At 40.9% G+C, this 15842-nt stretch overlaps 4 protein-coding genes across 4 annotated transcripts; 3 read left to right on the top strand and 1 right to left on the bottom strand.

Moving 5' to 3' along the window:
* The first annotated feature begins 350 nt into the window (after positions 1–350).
* rnf151 (ring finger protein 151) lies at positions 351–3307 on the top strand. The gene is made up of 4 exons (XM_061065454.1): positions 351–547; positions 1815–1984; positions 2089–2185; positions 2667–3307. The coding sequence occupies exons 1-4, from the start codon at positions 545–547 to the stop codon at positions 3126–3128; spliced, it is 732 nt and encodes a 243-aa protein (XP_060921437.1). The 5' UTR covers positions 351–544; the 3' UTR covers positions 3129–3307.
* Positions 3308–3530: 223 nt separating this feature from the next.
* Positions 3531–5961, top strand: rps2 (ribosomal protein S2). Its single transcript, XM_061065451.1, has 7 exons — positions 3531–3640; positions 3934–4071; positions 4172–4261; positions 4844–4951; positions 5041–5374; positions 5639–5730; positions 5825–5961. Exons 2-7 carry the CDS (start codon positions 3937–3939, stop codon positions 5912–5914), a joined length of 849 nt encoding a protein of 282 aa, XP_060921434.1. The 5' UTR covers positions 3531–3640; positions 3934–3936; the 3' UTR covers positions 5915–5961.
* An 883-nt stretch (positions 5962–6844) lies between these two features.
* Positions 6845–9286, bottom strand: ndufb10 (NADH:ubiquinone oxidoreductase subunit B10). Its single transcript, XM_061065461.1, has 4 exons — positions 9059–9286; positions 8590–8728; positions 7347–7486; positions 6845–6993 (listed from the first exon to the last, which is right to left on the bottom strand). The coding sequence occupies exons 1-4, from the start codon at positions 9204–9206 to the stop codon at positions 6905–6907; spliced, it is 516 nt and encodes a 171-aa protein (XP_060921444.1). The 5' UTR covers positions 9207–9286; the 3' UTR covers positions 6845–6904.
* A 992-nt stretch (positions 9287–10278) lies between these two features.
* LOC132995448 (large ribosomal subunit protein uL3-like) lies at positions 10279–15654 on the top strand. Its single transcript, XM_061065438.1, has 10 exons — positions 10279–10412; positions 12029–12221; positions 12419–12587; positions 12685–12820; positions 13653–13839; positions 13923–14083; positions 14173–14274; positions 15054–15149; positions 15321–15440; positions 15531–15654. The coding sequence occupies exons 1-10, from the start codon at positions 10410–10412 to the stop codon at positions 15588–15590; spliced, it is 1227 nt and encodes a 408-aa protein (XP_060921421.1). The 5' UTR covers positions 10279–10409; the 3' UTR covers positions 15591–15654.
* The last annotated feature ends 188 nt before the right edge of the window (positions 15655–15842 follow it).

The following is a 15842-nucleotide window of genomic DNA, read 5'->3' as shown; positions in this document are numbered from 1 at the left end:
TTGGCTCATAAAATTGTCAGAATTTGATTAAAAAACTGCTTTTGAACGTGTGACCTAGGGAAATTGGAGTCAAGAAGTAAACTGGGTGAGATCTTTTCGATTATTATAGTTTCAATTTAACTTTAAGATTTAAATGATGTCATCGAGGCTCACAACAATAGACTGAGCTGGAGCTATGCAGGTCTAAAAACACCTGTGTGACGTGTGGAGGTCGACCACTGATGCCAGAACAGCAGGGAAGGGACTCGCTCTCTAATGAACGCCATTATCTCTCTTCTTTTTTTATAATTTCACCGTTTTCATTTGTCCACACACACTCGTACACAACACACACACACACACACACACACACACACACACACACACACACACACACACTCATACACACTGCGCGCGTGGTCCCTCCTTCATGTTTTGTCAGGAATGTTCATGTGTGTTTTTGCATTGATAACACGGGTGTGTGTTGAGTTTGTGACATGTGAGTGTACCGATATGGAGTAAACTGGCCCCGGGGATGGAAAAACGGTGAGAACAGGAGATTATCATGGTGAGTAGACAACAGCTGTTGTGTTTATTAATAATGATTATTTAATCAAGGTTGTGTTAATGGCTGAGTGTGGTTTATTGTGAAACTATCTTTAACATGGGAACAACTTGTCTACATTTCTGATCTCTGAACAACTCATTTTTCAAGAAGTGTCAAATGTCTTGTATAAGTATTGTGTTATTTTTCTATTAAACAATTTATTCAAATTAGAATAACATTAAGAAACTAATACGATTATATTTTTAAAGCATTTTGTAATTGTGATTATTTTTCATGGAAAAAGGATCAGTTTTGCCAGAATAATTACACCTCCTTTTTGTTATCATGTAACCAGTCACATGAGTTACTAGAACAATGCTGTTTTGTCCTCTTGTGCCTTTATGTTGACAACACTGTTGACAGCCTGTAAACAGCTGTACTGCTTTTTTTTAACAGTTGTAGTGAAAATACAAAACTGTTAGTAAAACCAGGTTGTAGGGCTGGGAAATATATCTACTTTTTAAGATATATCTATATAATTACAAACAAGATTAAGGATAAGACATTATCGTTTATATTAATATAGTTTATATAGCGTTGAAATAACGTTATATGTTTCTTCCCCGCCAGTTCACCTGTTTCTCCTCTCACTGTCGGTCCCTCTTGACCCTTCTCCGACTCTCTCTGTTCTCTCTCAGAGCCAAACTCCCCAAACTCCCCAAACCACCTGAATAACAAAAGACACAGTTGTGTGTATTTTTTTAGGCAGGAAAATAAAAAAAAATTATTTAAAAAAAGCATTTTAATTAATTTAATATTTCACAAATGGGTCTGTCATTCTTCCTCTACATGTTGACATTGCGCCTATGTGACTTTTGGCCCATATTGATTTGACTGAGAACTGATTTTGTTTTTGTTATTTCTTTACAGAATCCCCCCCCCCCCCCCCCCCCCCCATCTGAGATATAGATTATCACCATTCAGCTAAAAACTACATATGTGCAACAAGATATTATTTCACCCAGCCTTATGCTCACAGTCTATCATAACTTTCAACCAAATTCTTTAAAGTCTCCATGAAAAATATAATAATATTAATATTCTGGAAAGCTTTATTTTAGAGAAGGAATTAATCCCCAAACACTGACAATGACTTAACTGTCAGTAAAGTCATTTTTTGTGGGCAGTCGTTAATTTATTTTTTAATTGAATGTTCCTGCGTGTGTAGATTGGCTGTTTTTGGGTTCATAATCGTTAGTTAACTTCTATCTTTGTTTGTCACATCCAGGCGGACCCGGAGGTGTCGACACAGAGTGGGGGCTATGATGTGGAGCTGTTCGTGGACACTCCAGACTACGATCTGATTTGTACCATTTGCCAGGGGGTCCTCAGGTGCCCAGTGAGAGCTGCATGTCACCACATCTTCTGCAAGAAATGCATCTTACAGTGGCTAAAGAGGTCTCTAATCTATGCAGTGGACAAGAACACAGAAATATTGAGCTGTTTTGGATTGTTTTAAATGTCTGGTTCATACAGGACTAACCGATATCTATGTTCCTCAGGCAGGAGACCTGCCCCTGCTGCAGGAAGCCTGTCAACCCCAGCTTGATCTTTGTGATGTTCAAGCTGAGCAAATCTATTGGTCGCATGAAAATCAAGGTAGGAAAATAAAAAATAAATGTTTTATCAACTGATCATAAACGTAAGTCTTGTTAAGTAATTGTGATGGCTTCAATTGTAAGACATTTTTTTTTAGCTTAATAAAAATGTTGAAAATGTATTATTAACAATTTGTAAATTAATTGAAATTAGCTCCATCATGTATCAGTAATACAATGTTAATATATGTCCTTAAAAAGCACTCACAGGCACCATGATCTGTAGGGCTTTGAGTTTTTTTATTTGATCATTTAGTAAGTTTTTCTATACTTGCATTGTCGTAATGATATTTTTATAGCATGAATTTTCCAAAGTGTTTTTTAAAATTCTGCTTACTACTTCCACCTCTGTGAAATAATTTACACTAATTAGTGTCTCTTTATGTAAAGGACTCTCTCGTTATGCTGCAGTTAGGCAAATGTTTATCAGGTCATTTACAGCCATTGCTTTCTTTAATCTCTGTATCTCTGGTCTGTTACAGTGTAAGAATGAGATCCGGGGTTGTGCAGAGACCTTCCCCCTCTCCGAGCAGTACTGCCACAGCATGAGCTGTATGTACGAGCTCATCCCCTGTCCATACCAGGGCTGCCGGGCGCAGCTCCTCCGCAGGGACCTGGACACCCACGCACGCCACTGCGAACACTGGCGTCAGCCGTGCCACATGGGCTGTGGGACTATACTCTCTCATCGCACCCAGGCGCAACACAACTGCTACAAACAACTGAGGCAGGAGTATGAAGCAAGACAGAGGAACCACAGGGCCATCGCCACCGCCCTGCAGAGGAAGATGAGGAGGATGCAGAGCACCATGGCCCACATGAAGAGGCAGATAGGCCTGATCTGTGAGAGTCTGGAGGTGATGGACGACCTGAATGAGGTAGAGGAGGAGGACCTAGGAGAGAGCAGCGGCAGCTCTGGGACTCCGAGTAGCAACAACAGTTGACAAATCTCAATTCACTGCTGCTGGCTGGCGACTGCTTTGTATAATTCTGCATGTGTTCTTTCTCTTGAAAGTGTGTTTTTGAATATGTAGGCTGGTATATGATTACATGAGTGAATTTGTAAAAAATGTGTGCTGTTTCTTAATTAATTTTGTAATAAAAGAATATTCATCATTACTCACTCAGTCTGATTTTCATTCAAGAGAACAGCAGAAATTATTTCCTAAAAACAAATAATCATAACAGTTATTTTGCAAATTTTCCCATCAAATGTTCCTCATGAGTTTCTGTTTTTTCAAAATAATGTTTCAGCTTTTAAAAAAAACAAAAAGATAAATGATAATTCAATACGTCAAATACATTGTTACAACCTTACAATAAAGCACAAGATTGATGTGGAGAAACAGCCACTGGGGGCAGTAGCAAATATTTTCTCTAAGAAGTATCGCGAGAATACAGCTATATATATTCCTGCGGGACCTCTCACGGGTCTTCTTCCTGTAAAAACGATCACGTAAGTCGACAGCAACATCCTTTATTCCGACTCAAAATCCTCTTACATCTGAAACATCATCCTAGTAAACACGTTGATTTTACGTTTAAGATGACGACTGAACATGATATTTTAAATGCTGATGTGTATTTACGAGGGAAACGTAGAAAAATCCGGTATATTTGTTATTATTGAAAGAGGTCCTCAATGTGCAATATGGCGACCCGGTTTCTGTAAGATGGTTAACTGCGAGATATACGATCAAATGTGAGATGAACAAAAATGTAAATTAAGACTTTTGCTCTGTTCTATAGCAAATGGCGGACGACGCCGGTGGTAGAGGAGGTTTTCGCGGAGGTTTCGGTGAACGCGGCCGTGGACGGGGCCGTGGCCGCGGCAGAGGCCGTGGAAGGGGCCGCGGTGCCCGGGGAGGCAAGTCCGAGGACAAGGAAGTAAATGCCAGACTTACAAGCGCATGAATTCTCATTTTAATGTTAAACCTCAATTCGTAGTACGAAGAGCCCCCTCTAATGGATCTTTGTTTGATATCAGTGGGTCCCCGTCACCAAGCTGGGCCGTCTGGTTAAGGACATGAAGATCAAGACCCTGGAGGAGATCTACCTGTACTCTCTGCCAATCAAGGTAAGCAGCAGCTGAGTATGGATACAGTAACTGTCAAATACTGTGCATGGTATTAATTAGCTATCTTAGTGTAAAGGAAGGTCTGAGGAAAGATGCATTAGCAGACCCCTAAATGGGCCTGTTGACTACAACCTGTCACGATTTGTGAAGTTGGGCCAAATCTGTGAGAATCATCACGCAAGTTAAAGAGCTAAGCTGAATTTTCTCTGCAAATTATGATAATTTCTGGAAATCCAGGTTACTTGCAGTAAGAGAAGTTGTTAAATGCAATTCTAAATTATATGGAAGTGTATTGTTTCTACCCAGTTTCACTAATATTTGCAAAAAAAAATCAGTTTCAACATAACTTTGTTGTTGAACCAAATTACATTTTTGCAATCTAGATCAAACAGGGTTTCTATAAGAAGTGCAAGTGATCAAAGACTTTGTTTACCGAACTACGCTAGCGTATGCACTTTTTGTTATGAGGAAAATTGCAGGTTTCCATCATAAGGATAAATTAAAATGGATGCAATGGTGTTAGTGGCAGCATGCGAAGCATCAAAGCAGTATTAAGTTGATTTCCATTTTTTTCCCCTGCAGGAGTCAGAGATCATTGATTTCTTCCTGGGATCTGGTCTGAAGGATGAGGTGCTCAAGATCATGCCTGTCCAGAAGCAGACCAGGGCCGGTCAGCGTACCAGGTTCAAGGTGAGTTTTCATCATGTACCAAAGGCCTTATTACCCCATGGTGCTGATGGTCCAGTTGTGACATTGTCCCCTTTTTGCTTTGCTTCCAGGCCTTTGTTGCCATTGGTGACTACAACGGCCATGTTGGTCTGGGAGTGAAGTGCTCCAAAGAGGTGGCCACAGCCATCCGTGGTGCCATCATCCTGGCCAAGCTGTCCATCGTCCCTGTCAGGAGAGGTTATTGGGGTAACAAGATCGGAAAGCCCCACACCGTGCCCTGCAAGGTGACTGGACGTTGTGGCTCTGTCCTGGTGCGTCTCATCCCTGCCCCCCGTGGTACCGGTATCGTGTCAGCCCCTGTGCCCAAGAAGCTGCTCATGATGGCGGGTATCGACGATTGCTACACCTCTGCCAGGGGCTGCACAGCCACCCTCGGCAACTTCGGTAAGACCTTTTGTGTTTGCAACCGCTTTAAATCAGCTCAGTGCTTCAGTTTTTCTCCTTGCTCTGCCCAGCTTCACCTCTGCAGTGGTGTAGTTGTCGTTATCCGGAGAGAAAGAAACGAGTATTGTAATGCACGGCAGAAAGACTGTTAAAGTCGTCTCCTCTGTTCCCCCTTTCAGTACTCTACATCTTTTGTTCAGAAAAGTCTGCAGCACGATAATATGTTCAGCGCTCAGTCTAAAAACCTCATTATTTCCTCCACAGCCAAGGCCACCTTCGATGCCATCTCTAAGACTTACAGCTACCTGACCCCTGATCTGTGGAAGGAGACCGTCTTCACAAAGTCTCCCTACCAGGTACAGTACAGTGACTTGAGTGATCATTAGCTTTTTTTAAAAGTGAGGCTCATTTATTTATAATTGTGTTGTCTTTTTTTTTTTCTTATCCCAGGAGTTCACTGACCATCTGGCCAAGACTCACACCAGGGTGTCTGTGCAGAGAGAGAGACAGGCCGCCGCAGCAGCAGCTCCCCCCTCCTAAACGTTTTATAAAGAGAATTGTTGAATAAACGTTCTGAAACATCACAATGTTTCTGTGTCACATTTGTACTTTATGTAATAGAAACTTGCCTCAACATAAAGCAACTCTAACGTACACTTTATTTTTGAAGATATGAAAGCAGGCTAATATCAGACTACATAATGGATAAGTCTAGGTATTTGTAAATGTTTGAAGAGCATATTTATGACTATACCGTCTGCAGAATGAGGCACATGTATCTATTTGCTGATGTCTGACTGTTGACATCATGGACTTAGGTCTCGGTTCAGGCTGCAAATGACCAGTTTACTCAAAGCCAAAACGGAAAAAAAACATGCTTAATTCTAAACTTTCCTGACAAAGTAGGGTTAACGGGATTCATTATATGCCACTGTTACACTTTCGTATTAGACTACGGCCCTTAATGTGGCATGTAATTCTATCGCTAAGAATGAGTTTCTTAAAAGCGCTAAAAACTTCAAAAAATAAACACTAAATTAACCCCCACATTTTTTATTTTTTTTTAAAGCAAACCAACACAATACCTGAAAATTAAAAGTGATCTGCAAATATATCTATTTAATCAAAGTAATCCTGCACATATTGCTTTTTTCACATTAGGCTCACACAGCTTGAGAATGAAGGGGAGATACGGCTGTACAAGTAGCGAGATCCAACAATTCAATCCCTTGCTACCAAAGTGCTTGTCAAATCAGTTACCCTGGTTTTTAATTTTACCATTGTGTCTTATTGTTGCTTATTCTTCCTCACATTTCTCTCCAAATCTTGTCGTACCCTGTTAACATGACTATAGATATTGTATCCTTTTGTAGAAAAAATGTTCCTGTATGAGGTTTGCACATTTCTGCAATGACTTCCAGATTTATGTAACTTGGATAAAAATCCAGCAACACACTTTAGGAGACCAGATTAGTCACATACATTTTATTTTACAATCTTTACACGGGACCGATTTCATGGCGACTGTTCTTAAGCAGTCTGGGCCTGGGCAGCCATCATTCGTTCTTTCTGCTTCATTAGACATTTACGACTACTGCCGTACGCTCCCAGGTCTCCATCTGGAAAAAAAAAAAGTCAAGTTTTAAATATAGCACAAGTAGAGGTCAGACAAAAATAACACTGAAAACAACTACATTCCTCAACGTACATAATGTCATGATGGCACCAAAACTTATTTTCCATTTATTTAACTTCTTATAAAGTTGTTAATAAGCTTCTGTCAGTCGTTTCAACATGGACACAAACAGTATTTGTTACATGATTTACCGCATCTGTGAGATAATACACATTTAAAGAATGACACACGGTAAACTTTGAGTCTATTAAAGCACCTATGGAACATGTAGAGTTAGTGAAGACAGTTTTTGTTTTTTATGCTTCACTTTAAAGCTCCAGACATCACATAACTTACAGCGTAACTGGTAGTTCTTCGCTGTCTCAGTGAACAACTCCATTTCTTTTGCACAGTTCTGGTGGAAGCTGTGTCCCTCTCTCGACTGGCAGGCCCGTAGACGCTCCTGCACCACCTTCATGATCTCCTGGTCCACTTTGCTAAGGGGGAGAGGACAACAACACCATATTGATAATATCTCTGAATAACACAGAGGGATGCTCTTCTACATGTACTGTATGCAGGGAGGCGACAACAACACAAGTAACTCCAGTGTCACCTCGAATAGGACTAAATAATGCAATAAATACCAAAAAGTATTGCACATAACAAATTGACAGTTCAACTATTACTTCAAGAGAAAATAGCATAAATGAGCTAACAGGCATCAGGGGGCTAAGCCTGATTTCCCATTAGCGTTGAGGTTTACACCAAGGAGTTCAGGTGAGAGCTCCGTGCAGGACACTGCGGTTAAATATCCTATAGAGTGGTCTCTGTGGACCTTGCTAGCGCATCGCAGCATTTTAAGCAGTGAGCACATACAGTAGTCGTCTTATTTATTTCATGTATATTTGTATAGGGACAAGTACAGAGCAAGTAAAAGGATGCCACTCACCACATTATTTATAATATGAGGTAATTTGCAATGCCCATGACTAGGAAGGCCTTAAAAAATCACAATATGGAAAAAATAAGCCATAAGCCGTTTTGACACAAACACCCAAACTCTTTAAATGTGAATTGAATCAACTTTCCTTTAAGTGCCATCAATGATACCTGATCATCTCTACCAAAAGGCTGCTGCATATCACATTTTGCTAAGAGGTGCCGTGGTCTTGTTAAATAATATAGTGTAGAAGGGCTGTAAACATAAAATTTTTTTATTTTAATTAACAATGGTATAGTATAAAAATCTACATCTATTTGAAAAGACCGGTGCTTTGGAGAGGAATTAATCCGCAAGTATACTTATACATACTGTCTTAATTAAAACATGAAAGTTCCTAGTATTAGATGCCCATGACTTCTGCTTTTGTTACTGTGGTATCTAAAGAGGTATCAATGTGTGTTTTACTAGTATCATGACAAAGATGAAGGAAATGTCACCAAATTCAAAGCTGGAGCTTCAGGGTCAGGAAGTTTAAGAACATGTAATACTGTCAAATGTAGGATTTGTTCTAAGTGTCTAATGCATTTCCCCTCATAAAGAACCATCAGCTGAACATTTTTCTCCCACACATTAACATCTTTAACCTTCACTTACAAATCTCTCCTCCACTGCATCTCAGCCTCATAGCAGCAGGTGTAGTCTCCCTCCTCGCACTCCGTCAGGTAAGGGACACGGCGGTACTTCTGGTGGTAGTACACGGGCCTGTTGTTCTCCCTAAAGCCGTCGATGATACCTGGATGAGAGGAAGAAAACTGCTCAAAGAATGGCTTTCACAATACGCAAGGCAAACGCGTCCTGTGCAGGGATCCTTCATGATGCTATGAAGGACGCTTGCTAGCAAAACATCTCGCTTGTAGCTGTCGTTAGCTTTGTGGGGTTAAATCACACAAACCACATCAATGTGTTTGATCTGATGGGATATCACACAGGAAATTAACAGTGTTAACCAGTGACAATACAAATTCAACAACATGTTTAGGCAGCAGCCTCAGCTTATTGTGGCTATGTGTCTGTGCTATTCGGTTAGCTAGCTAGCCCAGCTAGCCATGTTAGCTTGAGTTACCTCTAAATGTGGTGACAGGCAGGTCCACGGAGTAATAAAAGAGTTTAGTCAGAATCACGGCAGGGTTTGGCAGTGCGGTCTGTTTGTCCACAACCGGAGTCTGCCGTGGAGGCGCAGGGTACGCAGCTTTGTCATGGTCTGAAGGCATTATTGTGCCTTTTACTCGCCTTGTTCTAATTCGACCTCGACAGTCCTATACTGGAGACGCGCATGCGCAGACGACTCTATACAATGGCGCAGCAGAGGTCAGGAATTTAAAACTTTACTCTAAAAACATTGAATTCTAGATATTTTAAAAACAGTTTCCCGTCACTTAGTCTATCTGTAAATTGGAACTTAACGTAAGTCCAATTCCATGATTTTAAAAATGATTTAATTCTTAATGTAAAGGTCACAGGTAAAGCTGTTGTACCATTACAGAGCAGCAGAGGGTGGTGCAGAGCTGCCATCCTTTATCACTAGTGCATGGTCAAAGCAACACTTAAAATAAACAAGTCAATAGTCTGAAATAGCATAAATCAAAGCATCAAAAATCTATCTAAAATCTATGTTTGGTTAGTGAAAATACAAAGTTGTAAAAAACAACATACACTTGTGTTTATGTTTGCTTGTTTAGTAAGTACAGGATGCTGTAGAAAGCTAAACTCTTTAAAAGCAATATCACACTCATGGTCGTGCTGTTATACTGGATATCAACACTGCCGCAGTCACAGCAGTGCAGATATTCAGTACAACATCACATTATGCAGATTAAAAACATGAATATAGAACGGCAATACAGGAGAGGGTTCATAGATTTAGGCTGTGATACACAACTTTGCTTCCAAGGATGTGTAAAAGGAGGCCCTCTCTCCTAGCATTCCCAGACATATTGTTTCTTTTTACCTTGAATTGAGCTCTTCCTCCCATATGGTTTCATTACATTTATCAAATTAATGTCATGTTACGTCATAAAAATGTTTTTGTTTCGTCAACATATAAGCCCAGCCAACATCTGGTCGTATTATTGTGCCATAGAGAAAGAGAAAAGTCTGTTTCCCTAACAGGGCAGGTGGATGTTGGCCTCATGACAATGTCAACTTTCTTTTTCCTCCCACTCTCCTTTCTTGGTTACATGTTCCTGTCTGCTGGGCCCCCTCACCCCCTCAGACCCCAGACTTCGCCCCTCTCCCCTCCTCCTATCTCCTTCTCTCGTCAGAACTTGGCAGAGATCTCCTTGTGTGAAAGTGAATACGGCTCCTTAACTGGGCCAAACACCAATTTAGAGTCCTTACACTGTGTATCATCTTATATCTGACCCTTACTTCAGCACTGGCTCTCTTTCTATCCTGCGATCGGACAGTGAGCAGACATGGTCAGTGCTCCTCTTATTTTTGGGTTTTCTCTCCTATGAAGGATATATTGATTCACTATTTTATTAATAGTTTAACTCTTTGATGTTTATGTGTGTCACTTTATCTGTAATGTTGGTCTCTAAGAAAAGATGAAGCATGTTGAAAAGTGATCTTATAATGGCTGCCTTTGAGGAGACCACGTGTACTAGAGAAATGGCGACTTGTCTTTTAAACAGCTTCCCATTGATTGAGTTTTGCTGTCTGTTTCTCAATCTTTCTTTTTGTCTATTTGATGCTGTTTTTGTCTACATCTGTCTATCTCTCCTTTTATATCAAACTTTCACTGTAGCTTTTCACAGCACATGGCTGTTCACCAATGAGTGTGGTTCTGCTCCAGGTGTCTGCCTGTTGAAAGGAACTTTTTATCCCCTTGCACTGTTGCCAAATGTTTACTCATTGGTGGATTCATGTCTGGGCTTTGTGAGAAATAATCTTACATAGAGCAGTTCTCTATATGTAGAGTAACAAGAGATTACATTTGTTGTAATTTTTTGCTAAATATATACAAATAGATAGTTATTTTTACTTTGCTGGGTTTGTTTATAACATTTGAAGAGGCAGAAATCAAAAACAGCTGACTTGAAGAGGCGGCCACATGCTTAAAATTGAACTGACTTCACTATTATGCCGATTTTGTGTTCAGGTAAATCAAATTATAACTTTTGAAGAATATTTACGTCACAGGATTTGACAAACTGGGACAGATAGTTGAATTAATTTTACATGGCAAGGATCAACTGGTGTTTTTTAGAAAGTAAGTAAGTAAAGTTTTAAAAAGTGAAGTAAGTAAAGTAAAGTGCTTTACATCAACAAATTACAACATACATATAATAAAAACAGGAACAGGTGTGTGGTTCATGGACCAACATTATTAAAATCCTGCTATTCCTGCAATGCTATTTTAATGACTAGTTGTTGTAGAATAAGTATCCAGAGAAAGTAAACAACAGTAATCTTAGTGTCTAGAAAACCTCAATAAAATGAACTATAGAATTTTACAAGAATATATAAAATATGAGCTGTCATTAAAATAGCATTGCAGGAATAGCAGGATTTTAATAATGTTGGTCCATGAACCACACACCTGTTCCTGTTTTTATTATATGTATGTTGTAATTTGTTGATGTAAAGCACTTTACTTTACTTACTTCACTTTTTAAAACTTTACTTACTTACTTTCTAAAAAACACCAGTTGATCCTTGCCATGTAAAATTAATTCAACTATCTGTCCCAGTTTGTCAAATCCTGTGACGTAAATATTCTTCAAAAGTTGTAATTTGATTTACCTGAACACAAAATCGGCATAATAGTGAAGTCAGTTCAATTTTAAGCATGTGGCCGCCTCTTCAAGTCAGCTGTTTTTGATTTCTGCCTCTTCAAATGTTATAAACAAACCCAGCAAAGTAAAAATAACTATCTATTTGTATATTTGCAGGAATGTGCAAGATGATTGAGGAGTGCAAAAAGCTTGCAGTATGAAATGCAGAGACAATGTGGGATGTAAACAGACAACAATCCAGTTTTTGTTTCATTTCAATAAATGGAAATTAATTGTGACTCATGATCTTATTCCAGTCTCACCGCAAATTCCACGCACCCCGCCACGGGCACATGGGGTTCCTGCCCCACAAGCGGAGCAAGAAGCACAGAGGCAAGGTGCGCACCTGGCCCAAAGATGACCCCAGCCAACCCGTCCACCTCACTGCCTTCATGGGATACAAGGCCGGCATGACGCACACGCTGAGGGAGATGCATCGCGTTGGCCTCAGTATGTATGAATGTGTCTACTTCAACCTGAGTGATTCTCATCTCATTTGTTTAAGTGGTTACTGTGAAGGGGCCTTATGTATTCACTTGTTAGTATCCAGCAGTGAAGTGCTGAGATTTAATTAAGCTTCTGGAAGCATTAGTATAAAGTATCAATACAATTAAACTAGATTAATCGTTTCCATTTTTCTGTTTCAGAGCAATCAAAGCGAGAGGAAGTAGAGGCGGTCACCGTCATTGAAACCCCTCCTATCATGGTGGTCGGGATCGTGGGATACGTTCAAACTATCCGTGGTTTGCGATCACTTAAAACCATCTTTGCCGAGCACCTCAGTGACGAGTGCAAGCGAAGATTTTATAGAAACTGGTGTGTGGGGGGTAGCCTATCATTTTCTTCCATGTGTTATTGTTGCGCTGACACAGTGTACACTCAGATATCTAAATTGGGTTTGTCTGCTTTTCAGGTACAAGAGCAAGAAGAAGGCCTTCACCAAGTACAGTAAGAAGTGGCAGGATGAGACAGGAAAGAAGCAGCTGGACAAGGATTTTGCCACGATGAAGAAATACTGCTCAGTAATCAGGGTTATTGTTCACTCTCAGGTAAGCCAGCAAGAGAGAGAGAGAGTGGGCAATGAAATGTGGGAAAGGGGACACAGGTCGGACTCGAATCTGGGCCGCCTGCTTTGGGGACTACAGCCCTTGTACATGGGGCGAGAACTAACCGCTAAGCCATTAGCGCCCCATGATTTGTCAGATTTTATTATTTTATACAACTTAAGACAAGAAACACAATATCATAACAGCATTTGAGCATCCCAATCTGAGTGTAAAAATGGTGTCTCATGAGACCCCGCAGGTGTAATACTTGGCAGAAAACCCCTGCATATCTCCTTATGTCTTGAGTCCACCCGTGCTTAAGAGCAGAGCTGTAAAACTTACCCACCTGACTACATGTAATGGTAAAATTCCAGATCTCCCTGTAGCACAGAGCCAAACGACTCCAGGCCATGACGCTCTGGGGTGCACTGCAGTGTGACGTATCAAATGGCAGTTTAAAAATACTTGAACCTTGCTGCCAAGTGAACTTTAATGTTGGTGGTAGTAAACAACATGTTTGTCACCCAAGTTCTCTTTCTCTGGGCTGGTTTTAGCTTCAGAAGAAGTAAAAATATCAAAATGTGTGCTTCATTTCAGGGCTGCGGAGACCCCCTGGTGTTATCATGCATACTTCAAACATGATCTTTTGCTGAGTAGTACATCTAAATATAAACAGGACAGGTGCTAGTTAGCATAGTAAGTTCAACGCAAGATGCTTTCTAAGCTTTTGGACTTCTCTATCTGAGCTTTTCTATTTCTGGATGTGATTGCCTCTCGTGTAAATGTTGTGATTAAATAAAAACTGTGGTCGTGTTGACATATCTTCTTCACTCAGATGCGAATGCTGGCCTTAAAGCAGAAAAAGGCCCACATCATGGAGGTGCAGCTGAATGGGGGGAGCATCTCGGACAAGGTGGACTGGGCAAAGGAGCGTCTGGAGCAGGCGGTCCCCGTCTCTGCTGTCTTCAGCCAGGATGAGATGATCGACGTTATTGGAGTCACCAAGGGACACGGCTTTAAAGGTTTGGGAAATAAATCTGATCCAATGACTAGTAAACTAAATATACTGCGTTATAAACGTATGTCTGGCCCTTCGTGTCGACAGGTGTGACAAGCCGCTGGCACACAAAGAAGCTTCCGAGGAAGACTCACAAAGGTCTGAGGAAGGTGGCTTGTATCGGGGCCTGGCATCCGGCCCGTGTGTCGTACACTATAGCTCGTGCTGGGCAGAAGGGCTACAACCACCGCACCGAGCTCAACAAGAAGGCAAGTTGATGGAGTCACACGTTTCATCTTAAACTGGAGGTATATGTCGGAAGGTTTACATTAATGCAATGTCTCTACATGGTCCTCAGATCTATCGTATAGGTAAAGGTGTGCACATCCAGGATGGAAAGGTGATCCGGAACAATGCCTCCACCATCTACGACACCACCCAGAAGGCCATCACTCCCATGGTACTCTTGTTTTTCTGCTAGAATTTTACAAAATGCACTTAAAGCTCAGAGCTGCAGGGGGCAGGAGCCGACCCCAACTGCCATTGGGGAGGTACACTCTGGACTGTTTGCCAGTCAATCACAGGGCTGATATAAGAGACAGACAACCAGCCAAACTCACATTCACACATTCGAACCAGGAACCTCCTCGCTGTGAGACAACAGCGCTAACCACTGCACCACCATGCAGCCCCTACTTTTCCATATGTACAGCACAAAATCAGCTAAGAGATATGATGCACTGCTTTGTCTACAGGGGGCGCCAAATCAACACAAACCAAAAGTTCCTTACAGGAGCTTTAAGAGAGGCACAAATGGATTTTAAAACTAGTAGTGCAAATTCTCCTAATGCTCTCCATGAGGTCCACATATAAAAAGTGAAAACTCACCTGTATGACACATTCTCCACTCTTATACTGGCTTGTCAACTGGTAAGTTAGACACAGAATATGTATGAAGAATTGAGTTTGTCCTAAGGCCCATTTATTCTTTGGAAAAGTCCAGGAGGGGCTAGAAAACGTTGCTGGTGAGAGGAGTGTAAAGCATACCTTGTTCAACATAATGCCAATGGGACCAAACCCCAGAAAGCAGAAGACGATAAATGGCTGGTGGTTAAGACCACATAGTGCTTTACCACAGTTGATATCTTTTGATTACATTTTTTGTACTTTAAGGGCTTCATAGAAAATGTCCTTGTGAACACTCTGTCTTTCATCTCTTGTCCTGTCATGTCCCTGCAGGGAGGCTTCCCCCACTACGGTGAGGTGAATAATGACTTTGTGATGGTGAAAGGCTGCGTGGTCGGAGTTAAGAAACGTGTTCTCACCCTCAGAAAGGTACAGTGATACTTTTAAAGTCTAATTTCAGATCCAAAAGACAGCTCGCAGTACACATATTTTCTGACTTAAAGCTGACCAGATAGAGCATGTTATTGATAATTAAAGAAGGGCTTTCAGAACATCATAAGAGTGCAGTCAGAGTTCATCTTTGTGCGTCCTTCTCTCTAGTCTCTGCTCGTGCACACGTCTCGCAAGTCAAAGGAGGCCATCGAGCTTAAATTCATCGACACCACTTCCAAATTTGGCCACGGCCGCTTCCAGACTGCCCAGGAGAAGAGGGCATTCATGGTGAGTGTGAGGAGGAAGTTTGGTGCACACACAGATCTGATCTGAGTCTTTTTAGCGCTCCTTAACCACTGACCTCTGGTTCACCTGCAGGGGCCTCTGAAGAAGGACGTAAAGAAAACACTGCCAGAGCCTCTGACTGAAGAGGTCTGAAATAAAAAGGGAATATCTCAAATTTTTGGACTTTAAGATAATAAAACTGGGTGCAAATACATCATGTGTTGTGTTTTTTTTCATACTTTATTAGTATTAGTTTATGTGATGTAACTGCATTGAATTAAACCATTTGTTTCTCTATTAAAATCAAATAATTACAATTACAAAAACAGTCAGTTTTATCGTGGTTTTTATTAACTGATAAGTCCATGAGCATATCGACACTGTTAAGAAATAACATGCACAAGG

The sequence above is a fragment of the Labrus mixtus genome, chromosome 20 (genome assembly GCF_963584025.1).
Source record: "Labrus mixtus chromosome 20, fLabMix1.1, whole genome shotgun sequence".
Classification (NCBI taxonomy): domain Eukaryota; kingdom Metazoa; phylum Chordata; class Actinopteri; order Labriformes; family Labridae; genus Labrus; species Labrus mixtus.
The sequence above is the reverse complement of the archived record's forward strand: the minus strand, read 5'-3'. Positions and strand labels throughout refer to the sequence as shown.

Bases quoted from the DNA above. Each gene is read 5' to 3' on its own strand.
- rps2 (XM_061065451.1), top strand. From the start codon at position 3,937: ATGGCGGACGACGCCGGTGGTAGAGGAGGTTTTCGCGGAGGTTTCGGT. The intron at 4,072-4,171 runs GTAAATGCCAGA...GTTTGATATCAG, and splicing joins GCAAGTCCGAGGACAAGGAA to TGGGTCCCCGTCACCAAGCT. The intron at 5,375-5,638 runs GTAAGACCTTTT...TTTCCTCCACAG, and splicing joins AGCCACCCTCGGCAACTTCG to CCAAGGCCACCTTCGATGCC.
- ndufb10 (XM_061065461.1), bottom strand. From the start codon at position 9,206: ATGCCTTCAGACCATGACAAAGCTGCGTACCCTGCGCCTCCACGGCAG. The intron at 8,729-9,058 runs GTAACTCAAGCT...CCTCTCATCCAG, and splicing joins GCCTGTCACCACATTTAGAG to GTATCATCGACGGCTTTAGG. The intron at 6,994-7,346 runs GTAAGTTATGTG...TTTTTTTTCCAG, and splicing joins GAAGAACTACCAGTTACGCT to ATGGAGACCTGGGAGCGTAC.
- LOC132995448 (XM_061065438.1), top strand. The intron at 14,084-14,172 runs GCAAGTTGATGG...CATGGTCCTCAG, and splicing joins GCACCGAGCTCAACAAGAAG to ATCTATCGTATAGGTAAAGG. The intron at 15,150-15,320 runs GTACAGTGATAC...CCTTCTCTCTAG, and splicing joins GTGTTCTCACCCTCAGAAAG to TCTCTGCTCGTGCACACGTC.
- rnf151 (XM_061065454.1), top strand. The intron at 1,985-2,088 runs GTCTCTAATCTA...TATGTTCCTCAG, and splicing joins ATCTTACAGTGGCTAAAGAG to GCAGGAGACCTGCCCCTGCT. The intron at 2,186-2,666 runs GTAGGAAAATAA...GGTCTGTTACAG, and splicing joins TTGGTCGCATGAAAATCAAG to TGTAAGAATGAGATCCGGGG.